Source organism: Mastigoproctus giganteus, chromosome 11 (genome assembly GCF_048544385.1).
Source record: "Mastigoproctus giganteus isolate SK-2022 chromosome 11, ASM4854438v1, whole genome shotgun sequence".
NCBI classification, from domain to species: Eukaryota; Metazoa; Arthropoda; class Arachnida; order Uropygi; family Thelyphonidae; genus Mastigoproctus; species Mastigoproctus giganteus.
Window position 1 is genome coordinate 117,879,540 of NC_143585.1, and position 23,217 is coordinate 117,902,756.

Below are 23,217 nucleotides of genomic sequence, written 5' to 3' on the forward strand. Positions count from 1 at the left end.
AATGCCAGGCATAATGGTGTTTTTATATTCATTTGCTTTCTCCATTAGCTGTGATATTACGTGAAGGTGAATCATAGTTGAGAATCCTGTATGTTGTATATGTTACTAATTTTCAATCCACCTTCCCCACTGCTGGCATCATCCCCTCGCTCCTTGTATAATTCTCTATAGTAGTCTTTTGCTATTTGAATTATGCCTTCTCTGCTATTTATAAGTAGAGCAGTCTGCAGAAGCTCAAACTTGTTCTTAAGTTGAAGTACATACTGCTTTTTCTCCCCTTCTGTTATCTCATAGACCTTCGTATTATTTACTCGAGTCAATTTTTTCCTTTCTTTTCTTAAATCTATATCAAGTGTGCATCTTACCATTCTGTAATCACTTCCAACATTTACCTTGTTCAGGACGGTAACATCATTCACGATATATCTTCTGTTAGTGAAGATGAAGTCGATTTCATTAGTTGTTAATCCATTTGGGCTCTTCCATGTCCACTTTCTGTTCACCCTTTTCTTGAAAAAAAAAGTGTCCTTTACTGACAATCTTCGTGATTCTGCAAATTCCACAAGTCTTTTCATTCACCAATTCCAAAATTTCCTCTAGTTCCCTTTTCTGCACTGTTTTGTCTCTTTACAACCTTAGCATTGAAGTCCCCCATAATGATAGTGTAGTGGGTTTTCTGCTCATCTAGAAGACTCTCAATTTCGGTGTACATTTCTTCAACCTCTTCTTCATCATGGCTTGATGTTGGTGCATAAATCATTAAAACCTTTAGCTTGTACCTCTTAGAAATCCTGAGTAGTAGTCTCGACCCTTGGTGACGTAGTTTTGAAAACCACCAGGTAGGCAGGCAATATCAGAAAGCCAACTACACTTTGCTTCTTTCACTCTTTCCATAGCAGCAATATGTGTACAGCAGATTTCCAGCAGATTGCTACTATATGAGTGACTAACCCATAAGGTAAGGTCCGGTCAATATCTGGAAAGTTCAAGTTCCTCTTTATAAAATATTCTGATTTACTGGACCACTATATATCAGTTCAATTGTTCATTATATTCATCACAGTCATTAAGCCTATAATGCCTATTCTCATTTTTGTTTCATCACTTATGTCACACCAAACTGACTCAATATTGAAATGACCACCCCTATTCACTGGATGCACTGCTACAGATTTTATGTGCATCTTAACTGAGCGCATACCCCCATCCACCTCCTGTCCCTGTCCTTTCTGTACACAATGTACTACAATATCTAGTGGCATTTCAATGCTGATGGCAGTATAAACAACACTATTTTAGATTAACTTACATACTGTGATAAAGTTAAAAAATCACCTTTGTGTTGCTATAAATTTATAGTTTACAGGTCTAACAAAAACATCAGATTTTGCACTGCAGCAAAATTACATAGAAAACCACTGGGTAGGCCATATCAATATGTAAACATCGGCAGCAGAAGTCAACTTCAATTTTCTTTAGGCAATTTCAGAGCCAACTAACGAATAATATGCAAATATCCATACTAATAATTTTAAATTAAAATTTACAAAAAAGAAAAAAAATTATGGTAGTATAAACAACACTATTTTAGATTATGTTACATACTATGTGATAAAGTTATATTAAAAAATCACCTTTGTATTGCTATAAATTTATGGTTTACAGGTCTAACAAAAACATCTTCTGATTTTGCACTGCAGCAAAATTACATAGAAAACCACCAGGTAGGCAGGCAATATCAATATGTAAACAATGGCAGCAGAAGTCAACTTTGATTTTTTTTAAAGTAATTTAAGAGCCAACTAACGAATAACATGTAAATATCCATACTAATAATTTTAAATTAAAATTTACAAAAAAAATTTTTAAGCAATAAAGAAAGTTCCAAGGCAGAATAATAACTGAAGAAAAGAATAATTACAGAGTAATGAACACACTGACCTATGCTCAAGCAGCAAAGCCAGTGGCAAAAATGAGTCAACTAAATCAAAACAAGTAATAAGTAAACCAACTACAAATAAATAAAGAGTCTAATGTAATAATTCCCAAAGCTAAGGATGATTCCACAATGAAATCAAGTGAGGCTGTGAGAGACAGTGGTTTCTAAACTAAAACCTCACTGGTAGGAAATAAGAGTCATATCAAAAAAAAATGGGGTTTTACTAGAGGTTACAAACAAAGACCTAAAAAAGATTGAAAAACACCCAGAAGTAGCAAAGCTGAGTTTATTATTGGAGAAACCAAAAGGGAAAAACCCAAACATTATTATTTTTGACATAGCTGAATCAACTCTTGAGAGAGATTTGATGACAGACTTTCATTATAAAAACTTTAGCCATATTATAACCATAGATGCATTCATCAGCAAGCTAAGAGGAACCAAGAACCACTGAAATGGACAACTAAAATTAACTGCAGATAAATAGTAGTAGTAGTAGTAGTAAAGGCATATGATGAAAGAAAGCAAGCATACAAGCTTATGCAGCATCAGCCAAAAAAAAAAAAATTCACACATCCATTTCCTCTAAACATTTGTCCAATTCCTCCTTGAATTTATTTATGCTATCAACTTCCACAATGACAGATGGAAGTTTGTTCCAGCAATCAACTATCCACTGACTAAATTTCTGCACATCTATCCTACAACTTTTTTCCTCAATTTGAATTTGTGCTTAACTGAGCAAGCGGAAGAATCCCATCAGAATTGAGCCTGCTCAATCCATTCAAGGCCTTATACACTTCAATCAGATCACTTCACAGGTGTCTAAGTCTCCAGATGCTGCAATTTGCAGAACTTAAGCCTTTCTTTGCTTCCCTCAACAAACTTGTTATCCTTCTAGCTCAAGCAACTCTATATCCTTCCTAAAATGAGGCCTCCAGACCTGCACACAGTACTCAAGGCATGATCTCACCATTCCCTTATACAAAGGGATAATCACCTCCTATTCTGTACCGGCAAAATTCCTGTATATCATTAAAATTGCTGACCTTACAATCACAAAGGTGGGTCACCTCTGCTCCTCCCCAGTGGCAGTGGTTGCTCATATCACTAGTGCTATAAGACAGTTCCATGTTATCACACTTTATTTCAGACCTGGTAGATATATATCCAACCACAGAATACCTACAAGCATTCACAGACTTGCTACCTACTGCATTTACATCACAGTGTGTGCTGATACCAACTGCCAGTCAGCTTTATGACATAGCCATGCAAAGACAGAGCAGGCACACACACACAATGGCCATATACTTTCGGATTATATAGCTATCTCACCATTTCAAGTAATAAATCAACTAAATCATCTACCAACTTTTAGCATTACCCCGTGGGAGAGTGACATTGATGTTACTCTTGCCACAAACCCAATAGCCTACAAAATTAGACTGGTGTGTCCAGCCAGCCTGGACCACATCAGATCATAGAGCTATTACCTGTGAACTCAACAGGCAGCTACAAACAAACAGGCCAACAATCTCTAATAGAAGTTAAAATGGTTTAATATAAAAAAGGCAAACTAGCAGATCTTTACAGAACTTACAGCAGCTGATCTGCAAAAACAAGAAAATGAGTGGTCTAGATTGAACAACAGTTATAGCCCGGTCGAGCAAGCATTGACTATGACAAATATCCTAGCAAAAACATCAAACCTGTCTATCCAATGAAAAAACCAAAGAAGCAGGTAGTCCCCTGGTAGTGCCCTGAACTGACTATACCCAGGAGAAGAGTGCACCAGGCGAGGAGACATTTTCAACGAGCCAGAACATCATGGCCACAAAATGAGGTGGATGCACTGAGAGACTCCTATAGAATTCTCAGGAAACAGTATACAGTCCTCATAAGAGACAAGAAAATGGAATACTGGAGGCACTTGGTGGGGACTACTGGAAACAACTACCCTTGGGGAGTTGTCTACAGAATAGCTGCCAAGAAGAGACGTCTTAAAACCTACTGTCATATCAGATGGAACCCCAACCCTGTGTTGGGCAAACTCTGTAAATAACATCCTAGACAGTATTATTCAGACTGAGACTGGGGATCATTCCCCACCCAGCTAGATATTAAAAAAAAAAAAAAAAAAGAAAACACTGAATATTAAAATGCCAATACTAAACCTCTGTTTACTACAGAAGAATTGGAAATAGCATTATCTAAAACCAAAAATAATAAATGTCCAGGTTATGACCTCTTAGAAGTAGTAATCAAAAAACTAGCAGAAATAGCCACTAACAAACTAATAGACCTATATAACAACTGTTATATATGATAGAGGTCTATATGATAGAGGGAACTGTCTATATGATAGAGGGAATATTCCCAAAAATATGGAAAAAAAGCTATTTTAAGATTAATCTTTAATAATCCAGATATGAACCTAAATCATATAGACCAATAGCCTTACTCCCTGTACTCTGAAAAATATATGAAAGATTATTATATTAACCTCAGAGGCTTACATCTGGTGAGCACGGGCTCGGCACACCCAGGGTCCTGAGCTGGATATCATCATCATCATTCTTTTTCTAGGTGATTCCCTTCTACTTCACTCTCTCTCTCTCTCTCTCTCTCTCTCTCTCTCTCTCTCTCTCTCTCTCTCTCTCTCTCTCTCTCTCTCTCGGTAATTCAGAAATTTCTTTTTTTTTTTGGCTGGTGCAGCAACAGATTATCTCAATACTACACAGAAGAAGAATTACATTCTAACAATCAGTATGGTTTTAAACAGGGCAACTCTATGGAGGATGCCATGCACCATCTACTGACAACAAAGGAGAAATACATGCTGGCAATTTCCATTGACTTTGACTCTGGTGGCCTAGTGTCCTCAGGAGACTCTGCCAGGAAAATTTGCCACTACAAGGTAATAAACACCTACCTTAAAGACATAAGTGCCTCAGTACGCGCAAGGTTCCAGGAATTGATATATCCTGTGAATAAAAGTTGCCTGCAGGGTTCAATCCTTGACCGTTTCTTCTGGAACATTGTTCTGGATGAATTTCTGGCCTTGGATCTGGGCCCAGTGGAAAGCCTAGCCTTTGTGCATGACTTGATTCTCCTTGTAAAGGGTAACACACAAGCGGTTGTAGAGCAAAGATCAAATGTCACCCTCTTGCAGCTGCAGGAGTGGGCACAAATGCACATGCTCAGAATATCGCCTGACAAAACCAAACAAATACTTCTAAAACGCAATCTGGACATTTATTATATCTTTATTATATCAAGTTTAGTCTTCACGTGTAGCACAGTAATATCATCCCCACACCGGGTGGAGAAGGCTCGAGTTCGAATCCCATCAATGACCTTTTATTGGCATTTTCACTCTGTCCACAAATTGTCCAGATGTCCACAAATTAAAATACAATACTTTCAGAATAACGGCACCTTAAGGGAATCAAGGTGCCATTATTTTGAATTTTCCGTTATCTAGAAAGTTTTAGTTTTTGATGCAGAAATAATGAAGCTAAATAAGAAATAGAGAGATTAAGAATGCAATTTTATTAACTGCACATAAAAAACAAACATGTTAATGATCCAATTTTATATTCTGCCATTAATACACTCCTATTTATGCCCCATCTATTTTCATTATTATATCAAGTTTAGTCTTCACGTGTAGCACAGTAATATCATCCCCACACTGGGTGGAGAAGGCTCGAGTTCGAATCCCATCAATGACCTTTTATTGGCATTTTCACTCTGTGGCTGAGTTAGTCAGTCTCAGGCATAGCTAGCAAGGTTCCCCCCCCCAAAAAAAAAAACTGGGGCTTTTCGTCGAGCAAAACAGACAAATCGACCAGAGAACACATGCAGTTACAGATACAATACACATGGGTATGTGAATTAACTTTCCAGGTAACCATATTGTAACAGTTTGAATTATATAAAGTTTGTCATTAAGCTTTAATATTGTTGTTCTTTTCTTCTCTGTATGAGGTTTATTAACTTTAGGAGCCATAGTGAGGGGTTTTTAATTTAAAAGAAATGTAAAACAGCAGTATAATCCATGATATCAGTACAGAATTCACTTTCAAGATGGCAAACATAGACAAATACAGTAATCACATGACTTGCCATTTTCCTTTTTTGGCACCACAAGACTTCTGCACTATATGTAAACATCCAATCTCAATGTGCCATTAGCTCGAATCTTCCATTATTTCAGTTGCCATAGTAAGAAAGAGGAATAAGTTAGAATCAATACAGAGGATTATATTTCTCACTATTACCAGAGCATTTTGTACTATAAGCACACCTGCACTGCAAGTGCTAGCTAGTGCTCTCCCACTTTACTTGGAAGTAGCAAAAAAGGCTTATATTATATACTTAAAAAGGGATAACCCAGAATTTCTGGGGATAGCCATTGATACAACACCAAGGCTGAAAGGAAAAGAATAGTCACAAAGCTCCATGAGCTATGGCAAACAAATTGGGAGCAGGAAACCAGACGACTGGTTACCAAAAGGTTTCTCCCACAGTTGGCAATGGTTAGCCCAAAACTACCAAAGTGGTATGTCCCTGGAATGTTTACTACCTTTATATTAATAAGTCATGGCTCCCTAAAATTAATTAACTTCCTTAGGGCTGACTGATGACCCAAACTGTACCTGTGGCGAGAGTGAAGACAGGGCACATATTCTATATGTATGTATAATTTATGACATCCCCAGAACCCAGTTAATAGCACAAATTCTCAGGGGAGAAGAACATCTATCCATAATGAAAGAAGAAAATTATAAAGCATTCACAACCTTTACACAGAAATGCTTGAATGGTTCTGAATATTCGAAATGCGTAGATCAATCCAAAGAAGGGCAATTCAGCCCCCAGTAGTTAAACAGTAATCAATAGTCAAAAATGCCCATGTCTCCCACCACGTGCAGATGAATTTAAAAAAACTGTCAGGATAGCTGTATTCAGCACCATGACAGTAGTAGTAGTAGCACCAGCAGCACCAGCATTGATGCAAGAAAACAAGTGTATGAGCTTATGCAGCATTAGCCAAAAAAAAAAAAAAAAATTTCACACAACCATTCCCTCTAAATGTTTGTCCTGTTCCTCCTTAAATTTATTTAACCTATTAAACTTCCACAACAACAGATGGAAGTTTGTTCCAGCAATTAACCACCCGCTGGCTAAAGGCAAATTTCTGCACATCTATTCTACATCTGTCTTTTCTTAATTTGAATTTATGCCTCCTTAGGTTTGTAATCTGAACGTGGAATTCAGCATGCTCAACCTTCAGAATTCAGCATGCTCAACCCATTCAAGGACTTATACACCTCAATCAGATCACCGTGCAAGTGTCTAGTCTGCAGCCACTGCCATTTGCAGAACTTAAGCCTCCCTTGGTAAGAGGATCCTTTCATTCTCCTCACCAATCTTGTTGCCCTTCTCTGTACATGATCAAGCAAATCTACATCCTTCCTAAAATGAGGTCTCCAGACCTGTACTCAGTACTCAAGGCATGGTCTGACCATTGCCTTATAGAGAGGGACAATCATCTAATTTTCCCTGCTAGCAAAATTCCTATATACAAAGGGTACTAGGAAAGTTTTGCAATATGACGCAACAATGAATCACAGGAAGCTGCTTGTTGCTGCATGTTGAGACATGTTCATACGTGCATAGTAGCCGCCGCGCCAAGTCGATGGGCTCAGTTATTCATTAGTAGTGAGAGTGTAAAGTGCTTGCGATGGCATCGTGGTCACGAAATGAGATAAGGACAGTTTTGCGGTATAATTTCGTGCGTAGTTTAACCATAGACCAGTGCTTAGAAGAAATGACTCTTGCACTAGATGATGATTGTCCACATCGTACAACGATATTCAGGTGGTATAGAGAATTCCAAAGGGGAAATTTCACTCTGGAGGATTCTGAGAGGCCGGGAAGTCCACGAACGTCAGTTACGGAGGAAAACGTTACTGCTGTGAGGAAAATGCTTGACGAAAACAGGCGAGTGACCTACCAACAGATAGAGGATACTTTGGGCCTAAATGCACCAGCAATTCGTTCGATTCTGCAAGATCATTTGCACGTGAAGAAACTTTGTTCTCTCTGGGTGCCGCATCAACTGACTGAAGAGCAGATGACACGACGTGTGACTTGGTGCCGGGAGATGTTAAAAAAGTTTGATAAGGGACAATCTCGGTATGTGAACAACGTCGTGACAGGTGACGAGACTTGGCTGTACTATTACGATCTGCCGACCAAGGCTCAAAACAAAGTTTGGGTCTTTGATGATGACGACACACCCGTAATTGTCAGAAAATCCCGATCTGTAAAGAAGAAAATGATAGCTGTATTTTTCAAATCGAGTGGAATTGTGGAACGTGTCGTTTTGGACACGCAGAAGACAGTCACAGCTAAGTGGTATACTGAACAATGCCTGCCTAAAGTCATTGGATCTATGAAGAACCTGCGGCCAAAGTCAAGAATGGACACCTGGTACCTCCATCACGAAAATGCTCCAGCTCACCACGCCAAAGCCTGCACCGAATATTTGACCACGACAGGACTGAAACTTCTCGAGCACCCTCCCTACAGTCCAGACCTTGCTCCCTGCGACTTTGCACTGTTCCCGCATGTGAAAATGAAGCTAAAAGGGAGGCGGTTTTCTAGTGATGAGGACCTTCTACGGGCTTGGGACAACGAGTGTGCTTTACTCCCTAGTGAAACTTGGCAGAACTGGTTTAAAGATTGGTTTCGGAGGATGGAGAGGTGTATTGAATGTAGAGGAAATTACTTTGAAAAAATTAAATAAACAAAGCTGTATTGCAAAACTTTCCTAGTACCCTTTGTATCATTGACAAAACCCCATAACCTGCCCTAGCAGGTCATGGAGTTTTGTCTTTCATTTTCATTTCATTTTCTACCACTTTAAGTGCAGTACCACACAGTTATTATGTTTCTCTGGGGTTACTTCTACCCATATGCAGTACTTTGCATTTGTCAAGGTTAAACTTCAGTTGCCACTTCTCAGCCCATCTGCCCAAATTTTCTACATCCCGTTGCAGTAGCACACTGCCATTACTGTCATTAACAACTTTGCCAACCTTTGTATCATCTGCAAACTTCGATGCTAAGCCTGATATACCTTCATCAATATCATTGATAAATATACAAAACAACAGTGGACCCAACACCAAACCCTGTGGGACTCCACTAATAACATTAATCCAGGAACAGCAGCACCCATTGATTACCACCCTCTGTCTTCTCCCCCACTCAACCATCCTTTTATCCATTGCAGCAACTTAATACCATTCTGCTCCAATTTTTTCAGTAGTATTCCATGTGCAACAGTGTCAAAAGCTTTCCTGAAATCCAAGTATGTGATATCAAAATTATTTTTTGCATCCAGTTCCTTTGTAACCACATCATAATATCCTATCAAATCTGTCAGACAAGACTTTCTCTTAACAAACCCATGCTGTGTCTGAATTATTACTGCAGTCTTGTCTGGATGATCCTGCAATGCATGTTTAACCAGTGACTCCATTATTTTATCCGGAACAGAAGTTAAACTAACTGGTCTGTAATTACTTTTGTCACCCTTCAATCCCCTTTTGTGAATTGGGGATGCATTTGCTCATCTCCAGTCCATGAGAACCTCCCCTTAGTCCAAGGATGCTCTCATAATTATGGCTAAGGGTTTGCTTAGTTGCTTTGCCACCTCCTTTAATATAACTGGATAGATCCCATCCACCCCAGGTGCCTTTCTTATGTTTAACTTCAACAATTTCTCCTCCACTTTGCTCTTAGTCATTACAAAATCATTAAGCACCCTGATAGTAACCTGATAAAACTAAACCAGATTGACCAGGGCACCCCCAGAACTACCCTCCCATGTGTAGGGACCTGGGGGGACACAATTAGTAACCATGTGGGGGGGGAGGTGCACAGGCAGCCAGGGAAGCAGACTAGCTGAAAAATATTAGTAAGCTAATAGCGAGGGAATGCAATGTAGAATGAAAGGATTGATTGATTGATTGATTTGGTTTTAATGGTGCACTGAAGGAATGAATGAAAGAAGATAAAAGACAGAGTGAATTGGCTGGGCACCGATCGGGCGCATAAGTTCTGGGACCGTAAGTGGCTCGAGAGTTTGCGGATTTGTTCTACAATTAACATTAATAGAGATAGAGGTACGCGGATTCATCCCATCTTTGAGACCACTATCCTCAGAAGGGATGAACGGTTCTGTATGACTTCCGCTCGAGCCACTTCCGGTTCCACAACGCAAGAGAACGGAACACGTGTGAATGAAAACACGTGAGGAGTACCATTAACCTGCTGATATTTAAAGATGTACTGCAGAACAAGAAAACACCGCTGAAGAAGAAGGCTGGAGCCTTTGAAAGCTACGGTTTTTATCGCTTTTAATCTAGTATATTTTAATGCATTTTATTGATTGTAATGTAGCAGATTTTAATAATTCATATGTATAGTTTATTGTAAAGTTAAATTTATTGTAAATACAGGTTATTGTAATTTATTATAAACACAGTTATCAAAAGTTCTGTTTCCTTGGTGTTTTTATTTTTATTTCTACGCAAGGTTGGTGCAAAACACTAAAAACTACAGTATGAATATACCCAACCTCAGAGGCCTGTTTGAAGGACTGCTACACAAATCGGAGCAGTGTGACATTGGAGGCAAATTGCTGCTATGGATAAAGGGGTGGTTGAGGGGGAGAAGACAAAGAGTGGTAATCAATGGACACTGCTCATCGTGGACTAATGTTATTAGTGGAGTCCCTCAGGGCTCAGTGTTGGGTCCATTATTGTTTTCTGTATTTATAAACGATATTGATGATGGTATATCAAACTTAATGTCCAAGTTTGCAGACGATACAAAGGTTGGCAGGATTGTCAAGGACACTACTGACACTATGCTGCTGCAACAGGATCTGGAAAGGTTGAGCAGATGGGCTGAGAGGTGGCAAATGAAGTTTAACATTGAAACAGCAACCCCAGAGCAACGTATCAACTCTGTGGTACTACACTGACAGTGGTAGAGAATGAAAGGGACTTGGGGGTGGTTGTGCAGGCAGATATGAAGTTCTCTGAGCAGTGCAGACGGGCTGCAAGAGTAGCTCATGGAGTATTGTCAATGATATACAGAAATTTTTCCAGCAGGGATAAGGAGGTGATTATTCCCTTGTGGTCAGTCCACACCTAGAGTACTGTATACAGGTCTGGAGGCCTCATTTCAAGAAGGATGTAGAGCTGCTGGAACGAGTAAAGAGAAGGGCAACAAGATTAGTGAATGGAACAAAAGGGTGCTCTTACGAAGAAAGGCTTAAGTTTTGCAAATTACAGTGTCTGGAGACTAGGCACCAGCGAGGTGATCTGATAGAGATGTATAAAGCCTTGAATGGTTTGAGCATGCTCAATGCTGATGGGATTCTTCCTCTAGCTCAGAAAAATCACCTGAGAGGGCATAAATTCAAATTGAGGAAAGACAGATGTAGGATAGACGTGCGGAAATTTGCCTTTAGCCAGCGGGTGGTTGGTTGGTGGAACAGACTTCCATCCCTTGTGGTGGAGGTTGATAGCCTAAATAAGTTTAAGGCTCAGTTGGACAGGTATTTTGAACGAACAGAGGGGTGAAGTGGAAGTGGGTTTTTTTTTTTTTTTTTTTTTTTTGCTGATGCTGCATAAGCATGCTTTCTTGCATCAAATGCCTCTACTAATGCTAATGCTAAATTGCAACAGCGTGCTTAATTATTTTGTAATAACTGAGAACAAAGTGGAGGAGAAATTGTTGAAGTTAAACATAAGAAAGGCACCTTGGTGTGGATGGGATCTATCCAGTTATATTAAAGGAGACAGCAAAGGAAGTAATCAAACCCCTAGCCATAATTATGAGAGCTTCTTTGGACTCAGGGGAGGTACCCATAGACTGGAGATGTTTAAATGTGTCACCAATTCACAAAGGGGGATCGAAGGGTGACATGAGTAATTACAGACCAGTTAGTTTAACTTCTGTTCTGGGTAAAATAATGGAGTCACTGGTTAAAGATGCATTGCATGATCATCTAGACATGACTGTAGCAATAATTCAGACACAGCATGGGTTTGTTAAGGGAGAGTCTTGTCTGACAAATCTGATAGGTTATTATGATGTGGTTACAAAGGAACTGGATGCAAAAAATAATTTTGATATCACATACTTGGATTTCAGGAAAGCTTTTGACACTGTTGTGCAAGGAAGACTACTGTACAATTGGAGCAGAATGGTATTAAGGGTAAGTTGCTACAATGGATAAAAGTATGGTTGATTGGTGACATGGTTGACAGAGGGTGGTAGTCAATGGGTGCTGTTCTTTGTGGACTAATGTTATTAGTGGAGTTCCACAGGGTTTGGTGTTGGGTCCACCGTTGTTTTGTAATGTCCATTTTTATCAATGATATTGATGAAGGTATATCAGGCTTAGTGTCAAAGTTTGCAGATGATACAAAGATTGGCAGGGTTGTTAATGAGAGTAATGGCAGTGTGCTACTGCAACAGGGCAGATGGGCTGAGAAGTGACAAATGAAGTTTAACCTTGACAAATGCAAAGTACTGCATATGGGTAGAAGTAATCCCAGAGACATGTACCAACTGTATGGTACTACACTTATGGTGGTAGAAAATAAAAAAGACCTGGGAGTAATTGTGCAGTCAGATATGAAGTTTTATAAGCAATGCAGACAGGCTGCCAGGGCAGGTCATGGGGTGTTGTCAATGATATACAGAAATTTTGCTAGCAGTAAAAAGGAGGTGATTGTCCCTCTGTATAAGGCAATGGACAGGCCACACCATGAGTATTCGTGCAGGTCTGGAGGTCTCATTTTAGGAAAAATGTAGACTTTCATGAGCATGTACAGAGAGGGGAATGAAGGGATCCTCTTACCAGGAGAGGCTTAAGTTCTGCAAATTGCAGCAGCTGGAGACTAGGCACCTGCGAGGTGATCTGATTGAGGTGTATAAGGCCTTGAATGGGTTGAGCATGATGAATTCTGATGGGATTCTTCCACTCGTTCAGATTACGAATCTAAAGGGACATAAATTGAAATTGAGGAAGGAAAGATGTAGAATAGATGTGCGGAAATTTGCCTTTAGCCAGCGGGTGGTTAATTGGTGGAACAAACTTCCATCTGTCATGGAAGTTGGTAGGTTAAATAAATTTAAGGAGGAACTGGACAAACTTTTTGAGAGGATTGTTTTGTAATTTTTTTTTTTTTTTTGGCTGATGCTGAATAAGCTCATACACTTGCTTTCTTGCATCACATGCTGCCACTACTACTACTACTCTGTACCTTAACAAATAAAATGCTGAAGGTTCCAGACCATAAAAACAGTTCCCTACTACTAATTTATGCATTTTTCAAAATAGGATTTCTCTTGATCAAAGTTTATATTTAGTTTAATTTTTATCATTTAATAATTAAATACAAAAAAATAAAATGCCACTACTACATGGTTATAATAATATTGTTAAATACTGAGGATTGCTAAATATTGAGGAAGATACATAAAACTTAAGCAAGCAATACAGAAAAATCAGTATTTTAAAACTAAAAAGTCAATGATTCTATATAGTTTGTGACAAGTAGTTTTAAACATGGAGGACATGACACTTAGAACTGCATAGATAATTATGGGCCACACAATATGAAAGAAAGGGCTTCTTGTGGGTTATATACCCCTGGTTCTCTTTTTCATTCAGGATTTGGCAAGCTACATTTATTTCATGAATTCATCCAGTCATCTATAACTTGTTCTAATAAAAATTCTAGGGAAGATTTTTGAAAAGATATAGAAAAAAAGTATCAAGAGCAGGATATTTTAAAAATATGGAGTAAATTTGATGAATTACAAAATGAAAGATGTCAAGTAATGAAAGGTGGCAGGTGTTGATGATATGAGATTTGACATCAGAAAGCTGGAGTTTAAAATAAAGTCATAGTGGTAGATCATATTATCAAGAAGTCATTTACCAAAAAACAAGTTCAAAAAAACTGGACGAAGGAATACAAAACAAGAAAAAAGCTAAATGCAGAAATTCACTCCTCAGTGCATCAGGTACAATTATGCAAGTTCCTTAGAGAACCACTTCAGAATTGTTTTCCTTTTCTGCATATGCAGTTTACTTATCAATTTCAAGGAGAGTTGCATCATCTAAGTCATTTGCATGTGAGTCAATGCAGTTACGTAAATTGGAAGTGTCCAAAGTTTTGAATCCCAAGTCTTTACTGATCTTCAGTGTCTTCAGTAATTGTCTCAATTTGCGATTCAAAACCAGTGAAATAATTTGCCAAATGCGGCTAAACATGTTGCCAAGCAGAATGCATGTTGTTGTCAGTGATTTCTAGCCAATATGCAAATATATTTTCGATCATATTTAAAGGAGTAAAAATAAATTATGAAATGAAGCTATGAAAAGCTATCAATGTCGTCTCATCAGGATGAGATTAAGAATACTGAACACTGTTGCATGCTGCCACTGACTTCCTAATGGGAGCTATTGGCACATGTGCACGCGAGACAATAGAGTTGGCACTGCAGCATATATGTAGGTATACCTAGGTTACAACAATGCAGCATATATTTAGAGTATGTGTCTAGGCTATTGAATGAGTTTTAATATTTACAGTAAATTTTCGACTTAAACTTAATTGAAAACAGCGTTATAGTGAAACTTGTGCTGTTTGAAGCCATGCTAAGTGAGATATTGCTGTATATCAATTAGTGAAAGTTTAGTGTGGAGATATAAAAAGTTAATCATTATTATATGTGGCATTTTTTTAGATATGCTGCATATAAGGCAATACATTAGATTTTCTAATATGATTAAACAACAGTCTTCTTCTAAACCCAAAATCGAGCCCTAAGTCAGATTTCAGGAATAAAGAAATCCAAAAGAGCAAATGCTATTTAGGCATCTAGATCGTTAGATCATATTATCAAGAATTCATTTACCAAAGGACAAGTACCAAAAAACTGGAGCAGCGTATTAACTGTATCAATATACAGTCAGTCCTTGTATAGCACGATAGTTGTGTTCCTAGAAACCCACGTGCAATGCAAAATCGTGCAATATAAATAACAGGCCCTATGGGAAAAACAGGGTTAGGTGCCGACCACCCAAGATTGAACACACATTTGTAACCAAAACATTACCAGACACAATAAATAATCGTAATAAAATACTTATGTATTTTATTACGACTATTACGTAATAAAATATTGCTAATGCTTTTGCTTCTATCATAAGCAAACTTGTTTTTTTGCTTGATTTTCTACCGAAATAGATGACAGCCATTCCATCTCTTCCAATTCTTTGTGTCTTAACCTAATGGATTTTAATTACACATTGAGTTATTCCTGCTACGAAAGTTGTTTTTATTTTCTCTGCATTCTTTGTAATTCTCGGCACTGCCTCATTTAGGTCTGTAGCACGTGCAATATCACATGGTCTTTCATTTTGCTCAAAGTGTTTCACAATTTCATATTTTTTCTCTATTGACAGAGGCGGACTGGCCATAAGCCTTACCGGAAAAACCCCAGTGGGCCAGAAGCCGGTGTGATTTTGGCCATAAACCATAGTATGAGGCAACTATAAATTTTCCCGGGTAAGAATTTTTGACCCAGTCCGCCTCGGTTTATCGATATTGCTTTTCTTTTTCTCTCTGAATCTGCTGTGTCTTCACCAGGACACTTCCTTTTCACACCTTATAAGTATTTTACTCATTTTTAGGGAATAAAGCACAATTACAAAACGAGGAGGCACGCTTGATACACATAAACAAAGCTGCGCACGTGTAGCAACTAAATAAACAACACCGTAAAGGCAGAGATACACTATTAACACTTCACGTTTTACTAAAGCACATTTCTAGGGGTTACTACCATAAAACAATAAAAACAATTTCCAGTTGCATTTCTGCTAGTGAAATCTGTTATAAACTGGTAGTAAACTCGATCTAACTGCATTTGCAATTATACTGATTGCTGGAATTGTGTTGGTTTTTATGTTATTATGGTGAAATGTGTTTCCCCTTCACTGATATAAAAAACATTAAAAAAAAATACATTTTTAGAATCTTCTCTTCATTCCTATCGTGTTGCGTTTGGTTGGGATTCTGAGTTCGACTGCCATTTCTTGTAAACACAAAGGTGAATCGTGCATAAGCGAATTCGGTTTGTGTTATATAAGATATCGTTCCCCAATTTATAAATCATGTATGATCGAATCCGTGTAGTGCAAACACGTGTTATACGAGGACTGACTGTACATATAAAAAAGGGGGGAAATGTGTATTTTTGGAATTCCTCTCATTTTCAAATCAAGCTTTTTTACCACATAAATATTTCATGTGTTTTATTATTTCACACAAAACATGTTTCATTTTATTATTTCATGTTTATAAAATACATTTCATGTATTTTAGTATATATTCTTATTTAGTATTTTTCCCAGAGGACATCCTTTCAAGAAAAATTTAAAAGTTATGAAAATTATCCAGATGTAATATGGATAATTTTATAACAATTTATCCATATGTAATAAACTTTAGTTTCTAAGCTAAGAACTCAGATTTACACACATTTCACATAACATGGTTCCTCCCTAGTTCTTTATTTTAAAAATTTCTTTGTTTTAAAGGAAATATAGTTCTAATTAAAGTTCAGTAGAATTAAACAATGAAAGAAACCTATATGATCAGAAGTATTATCCATCATTACTGAAATTTATTTAATGAGCTTTAAACAGTCAATGCTAAGAAAACTACTTTAAACAAATCTTTTATATTTATAAGAAAACTACTTTAAACAAATCTTTTATATGTTATACTAACGAGCCTGTTGCAAAGACATCTGCATTGCATAAGCAATTTGCTCTTCCTCTGTCATTGAAGCAAAATCTGGTACAGATGTTGTCGATCCTTTCCTCTGAGATTCATCAGAAGCTAAAGACATAGCAACTGCTTGTTCTAATAAAGTTTCCTCACTACTACCTACAAATAGAAGTCATTTTAGATATGTAATAATTAAAATTTTTTAAGTGTTTATAAGAAAATCATATATTAAATTTAAGAGGAATTTTATATACAAATAAAGACTAACCCTACAGCAGGTATGGCAAAAAAAAACAATAGAACGGCACACCTGTTGCATTGTGCAACGAGAACAAATATCTTTAGTAAAAGCAGCATTGGTATCCAAAAAAATTTAACTTCACAACAACAAGTGTCACAGAGTGAACAAAATCAAATCTGAAACCAAGATGGAAAAGTTAAAGGGGCACCATTTCTGTTGAAAAATTATACACAGGCACATTTTTACACTAATGCAAATTTCTTACAAATACAATTTTCCATTTAAAAAATTATCAATGATGTAGATCAAAATTGAAGAAAATATTGGTCATGTATTAAAATTTGTAGGATGGCAGTGTCTAGAGTGTAGCCACTGCAGGGTTAAGCAGCAAAGGGATATTCTATATATACTCTATATAATTTAGGTCTACTTGAAGAGTGGCCAAAATGAGTTGCCAAACTGCACTTTTTTTTTTTGAAAGTCAACACTTGATCAATCACACAACTATTAATGATTTACTGAATAAGGAAAGAAATTAGAGGCAGTCTGTGGCTCTCATATGACAGTTCATCATCATGAAGGACAACTGCATCATGAGCATTTTAAACTGGACATCATACAGAGGAGAAAGATATCACACAAATATTCACAATGATTGCTAAACCTTATAGTCACCTCCTATAATTTGACTTTGGAAAAAGTTCTAAATCTGTTAGATATTTTTAGCAGGCAAACAGATCATTAGCACTCAGCTATAGAAGCCTTAGAGGGATTTCTGGGTTATTGAGTGCCTATTCAGTTTTATCTTACCACATTAAAACTAACCATTAAGCCTTAATACTGGGTGTCTGGAGGGGAGGGGGGGGTGAAGACATCACAAAAGTCTCATACTTTTGATCTGATATGAAATAAAATAAGATTTCATATCAGATCATATTGTTTTCCATTACAAAGAATAAAAAAGTTTGCTTTTCTGATGAAGCCAACTGTTCATGTTTCAGGGCATGTCAATCAGCACAATATTTAAATATGGAGGTCTGAGAACCCATATGCAGCTCAAAGAAAAATACACAACTATCTGAGGGTCAATGTGTGGTGTAGGCTTAGTCACAATCAGATTATCGGTCCATTTTTTTTTTTTTTTCTCTGAAAAGTCAATTAATGGAACAATCTACCTTGACCTTTTAGAGGATTATGTGCCTCTACAACTTGAGAAATATCAAATGAATGTTTTTTGTTGTTTTTTTTTTATACCAGGATGGGGGGGCCCACCTCATTAGCATTCTGTTATACCTAATATTCTTGATTCTGTTTTCCCAGATTGCTAGATTAGTCATGGTCAACCAACTTAATGGCCACCTGATATAACTCCACTTCATTTTTTCTTGTGGGGTTATGTTAAGGATAAGGTATTTGCAATAACAATTCCTGATTTTCCAACATTAAAGACAAGAATAACTGAAGCAATCTCTTTGATTTCACCTGAAATGCTAAGCAATGTATGACAGGAGGTTGAGTATAGATTTGATATCCTCAGAGTTACATGGGAACATGTTCAAGTTTACTGAAGTACATGACTTTTTGAGCTATTATTTGTAACTGTGAAAGCAGTTAACACAAACATGATCTGTTCAAAATTTATGAACTTTTCTAATAATAACGGTTTTTTTCAGACACCATATACAGTCGAACTTGGTTATAACGAGCATGGAAATATCGAGATCACAGCTGTAATGAGCAAAAGGCCATATTGATTTTAATTTAAGCATATTCCCATACAATTGCTCACTGTTATAACAAGCGTACTACACAGATATACCGAACAAATTTTGGTAACTATGCAAACATTCTTAATTGTGTGGGGTCAAAAAAAATCCAATTCTTGGAATAGACAAAAATGAAAAGTGCAACTTAGCTTTTATGACCACCTGCATTGCATCAGGATTAGCGGCCGGTTTATGACCTTATAGTTTCAGGGACGGGGCTATACAATAGTGCATTGCCATTCTGCTTATTGCATTACCTTATTCACAGATTGTCTTGTATTCACTGAACCATAAATTTATTTCGGAACTTCTAAGAATTTTGTATGCATTTCGGGACATCTAAGAACTATGTATGCATTTCAGGCTTTCTAAGAACTTTGCATGCAAATCACTTTATCATTTTAAAATAAAATCAGTTAGAAACGAACCCTTCCTTCAGAAACATGTCTACTAACAAAAGGAAGTGTCTCTCAATTCGTGAAAAGGTCTAAATTATTTTTTCACCAGTTAGAAAATGTTGATGCAAAAAATGTTGAAGTGTGCAAAAAGTTTTCTTTTTCCCTCTTCAGGTGTATCAACATTGTGGGAGAAAAAAGATGTTTACATATCAGCACTGGAAAAGAACATAACTGAAAAAACAAAATTTAGAAAGTGCAAAATTACAAACGTTGATGAAGCATGGCTTCAATGGATCACCCACAAAGAAATGCTGGATTTTCAATAGATGGTCCAATCTTAAGCTCAAGTGGAAAAATTTGCTAAACAATTTGGATGCGACAATTTTGTGTGTAACAACGGTTGGCTGCATCGATTTAAAAAGCGACATAACATCGTTTATGCAAAAATTGGTGGAAAATCTCGATCTGCAGATCCAATAATGGCAAAGGATTTCAATGATGAAGACATGTACAATGCCAACGAAACAGGACTTTTTTATAATTTGACACCTGATAATACATTTAAATTCAAAGGGGGAAAATGCATTGGTGGGAAAAAAATTCGAAGGCTCGCTTGACGGTGCTCGTATGCGCAAATATGACAGGAACTGATGGAAAAAAAAACTGTCTGTTATCAGAAAATCCTTAAAACCTGTGTTCCAAAAATGCAAGGAAACTTCCTGTGGATTACACTGCAAACAAGAAAGCTTAGATAACTTTGGATATTTTTCAGCAATAAGTAAATGATAGGAATAAGGAGCTATTCAAAAAAGGAAAAAATATTTTTTTTGCTAGTTGATAACTGTCCTACACATCCCCAGATTCAAAATTTATCTAACATGTGTGTGCATACCTAAGTATGCACACACATTTAAAATGTGTGTGCATACTTAGGAATCATTCTATGCTAAAGAAACAGAAAGCAGAGATGATACTGAGCCCAAGACATTACTAGTATAGAGCTGTAGGCAGTAACAACCAAACTTGTTTTCATGACAAGTAGAGAGCTATATGTCAACACAATTTTAATGGAAGAGTTGCAAATGCATACTGTTGTTTGGCATGGTGCATGACATGCTGAATATGGACCATTGTAAACTAATCCTGTTGAGCAGTTAGTCAAGCTTTCCCAGTCTCAATGATGTGTTTGGATATGGAGGATGCCTAAACCACATGATTGTTTATACAGGGATGGGATACACTTAAATTGAAAGGGTGCAAGAATATTCTGATGTTATCAAGTGGTATAGTGGTATAGGTGGGTTGGAAAACTTCTAGCTTGGGAGGGAGATTAATAGATTAATAGTAGCCACAGGAAGAGGTGAAAGTGATTCTTAAACTGCTTCTTCTGCTTCTACTGCTTCTAATGAGCAGCAGCCTGGAAGAATTTGGGAAGAAAGTACTGGGGATTTCAGGAGCTGCTGCGAGTCATCATGGAACAGGAAAATACATGTGTTGTGTTAGGGTAACTAAGAGTAAGAATGTATACTTGCATGTACACCAATGCTAGGAGTATAGTAAATAAATTCGAAAAATCTGCAGTGCTGGTCAAGACATCAAAAGTGTATACTGTTGGGATATCAGAGATGTGGTGCCACACGGATATAAGCAGTGCAGAATTGGAATTTGGGAAGTACAATGTGTACAGAAAAGATAGACAGGGTAGGGAGGGAGGAGGGATTACACTGTTAGTTAAGAAACACAAAAATCTAAGGAAGTGCATCCAGTTGACATTGGTGGACAATGTCAACTGGATGCAATGTTGGGTCAGTGGGGTGTGACATAAGCACTAGGAAAGGGAAAATAGGAGGTGGGTGTTATAGGCCTAATGAATGTGATGAGCATAATGAATAATTGTGCAGAGAAATAGAATGGGCCAATAAATCAGAATGTCTTATAATGGGGGATTTAAACTTTCCAGCTATTGACTGGAACTTGTGGATTGGTCACTAACACACTACCAAGACTTTTGTGGATTTACTGAATGACTGTTTTTTCTACAACAACATGTTCGACATGCAACCAGAGGGAGTAATATTCTTGATCTGATTATCAGCAGTAATTCTTCATGCATTAAGAATCTGCAGATAAAGAAACCACTAAGTGGCAGTGATCACAGTGTACTGATTTGGGATTTAATTAAAGATGTAACTACCATTAGTGGTATGGGGAAGGGTTTTTGCTTTCGTACAGGTGACTACAGGTCTCAGAGAGTTTTTAAATTCTATACAGTGGGATCAACTGATGATGTTACCAACAGTGGATTCCAAAAGGGAAGCCTTCAGGGACTTAATCTTGGAAAAAATACTGTTCAAGTTTTAGGCCTGAATATATATCAGATGAATTGATGAGGCTCGTTACAGAGAAGGGAAATGCATGGGATGCATATAAATTATAAGGCGACACAGAAGATTATGGCAGATATAAGGTAGTCTGTAATCAAGTTGCAAAGGAGGTTAGGCAGGCGAAGGCAAATTACAAATTACAAGAGACCTTTGGCAAGGGAAGCAAAGAAAAATAGCAGAGTTCTTTACTTATGTAAAATCTGGAAGGAAAGGGATGAATTAGATTGGTTATTATTGTTATTATTTTGGTTTTTAGGAGCATTAGCAACTAAGGCCATATTGCTCCAGATATATGCAGTGGTCATTCCCTGAGCTTTCCGCATCCTCCGTATTTGGTGGTGACGGGCTCGAACCCCGGTCTAATCAAGAAGCGTGCTATGCACTGCTGCTCCTTCCCACCTGGCTACGGAGGCACAATTAGATTGGTTCACTTAACATATATGATTTGACTATTGATGCTCATGCTCAGGTGGCTGATGGAGTGAGTGAGTATTTTGCATCTACATTCACAGAGGAGTTATTCAAGGAGGGGAATGCAAGAAGTTTGTCAAACTCTAACAAGGAGCTGAGTGATTTTGTAATACTGAGAGCAAAGTAGACGAGAAATTGTTGAAGTTAACCATAAGAGAGGCACCTGGGGTGGATGGGATCTATCCAGTCATGTTAAAGGAGGCAGCAAAGGAAGCAAGCAGGCTCGTAGCCATAATTATGAAGGCTTCCTATGTTTCATAGAAAGTCATGGATTCAATGGTTAAGGAAGCGATGCAGGATCATCTAACCAAGACTGCAATTATAGTTCAGACACAGCATGGGTTGTTATGGAGAAGTCTTGTCTGACAAATTTGATTGGATACTATGATGTGGTTGCAAGGGGACTGGATGGAAAGAATGGTTTTGTTATCATATACTTGGCTTTTAGGAAAGCTTTTGATACTGTGGCACATGGGGGACTGCTGTACAAATTGGAGCAGTATGGCATTGGGGGCAAGTTGTTGCAATGGATAAAGGGATGGTTTAGTGGGAGAAGACAGAGGGTGGTTATCAATGGACACTGCTCTTCATGGGCTAATGTTATTGGTGGAGTCCCCCAGGGTTCAGTGTTTGGCCCATTGTTGTTTTCGGTATTTATCAATGATATTGAGGAGGGTATATCAGGGTTAATGTCTGAGTTTAGTTTGCAGATGATACGAAGGTTGGCAGGGTTAATGACAGTAATGATAGTATGCTGCAGCGACAAGATCTGGAAGAGTTGAAAAATGGACTGAGAGATGGCTGGAGTTTAACATTGACAAATGTAAAGTACTGCATATGGGTAGCAGTAACCCCATAGTAACATATCAACTTTTTGGTACTACACTCAGGGAGGTGGAGAATGAAAAAGACCTGGTGCAGTCAAATATGAAGTTCTCTGTGCAGTGCAGATGGGATGCCAGAGCAGGTCATGGAGTTTTGTCAATGATATATAGGAATTTTTCTAGCAGAAACAAGAAGGTGATTATCCCCTTTTATAAGGCAATGATCAGACCACACCTTCAGTACTGTATAAAGTTCTGGAGGTCTCATTTTAGCAAAGATGTCAAGCT

General features: G+C 37.6%; 1 protein-coding gene across 2 annotated transcripts in view; it reads right to left on the minus strand.

Moving 5' to 3' along the window:
• Rpn10 (regulatory particle non-ATPase 10) overlaps positions 1 to 23,217 on the minus strand; it is a 267,771-nt gene that overhangs the window by 17,818 nt on the left and 226,736 nt on the right. For both annotated transcript variants that reach the window (XM_090385019.1, XM_090385020.1), the window contains one exon: positions 16,846 to 17,004. In XM_090385019.1, the coding sequence (XP_090241145.1) occupies positions 16,846 to 17,004 (159 nt within the window). The remainder of the gene's footprint in view (positions 1 to 16,845; positions 17,005 to 23,217) is intronic.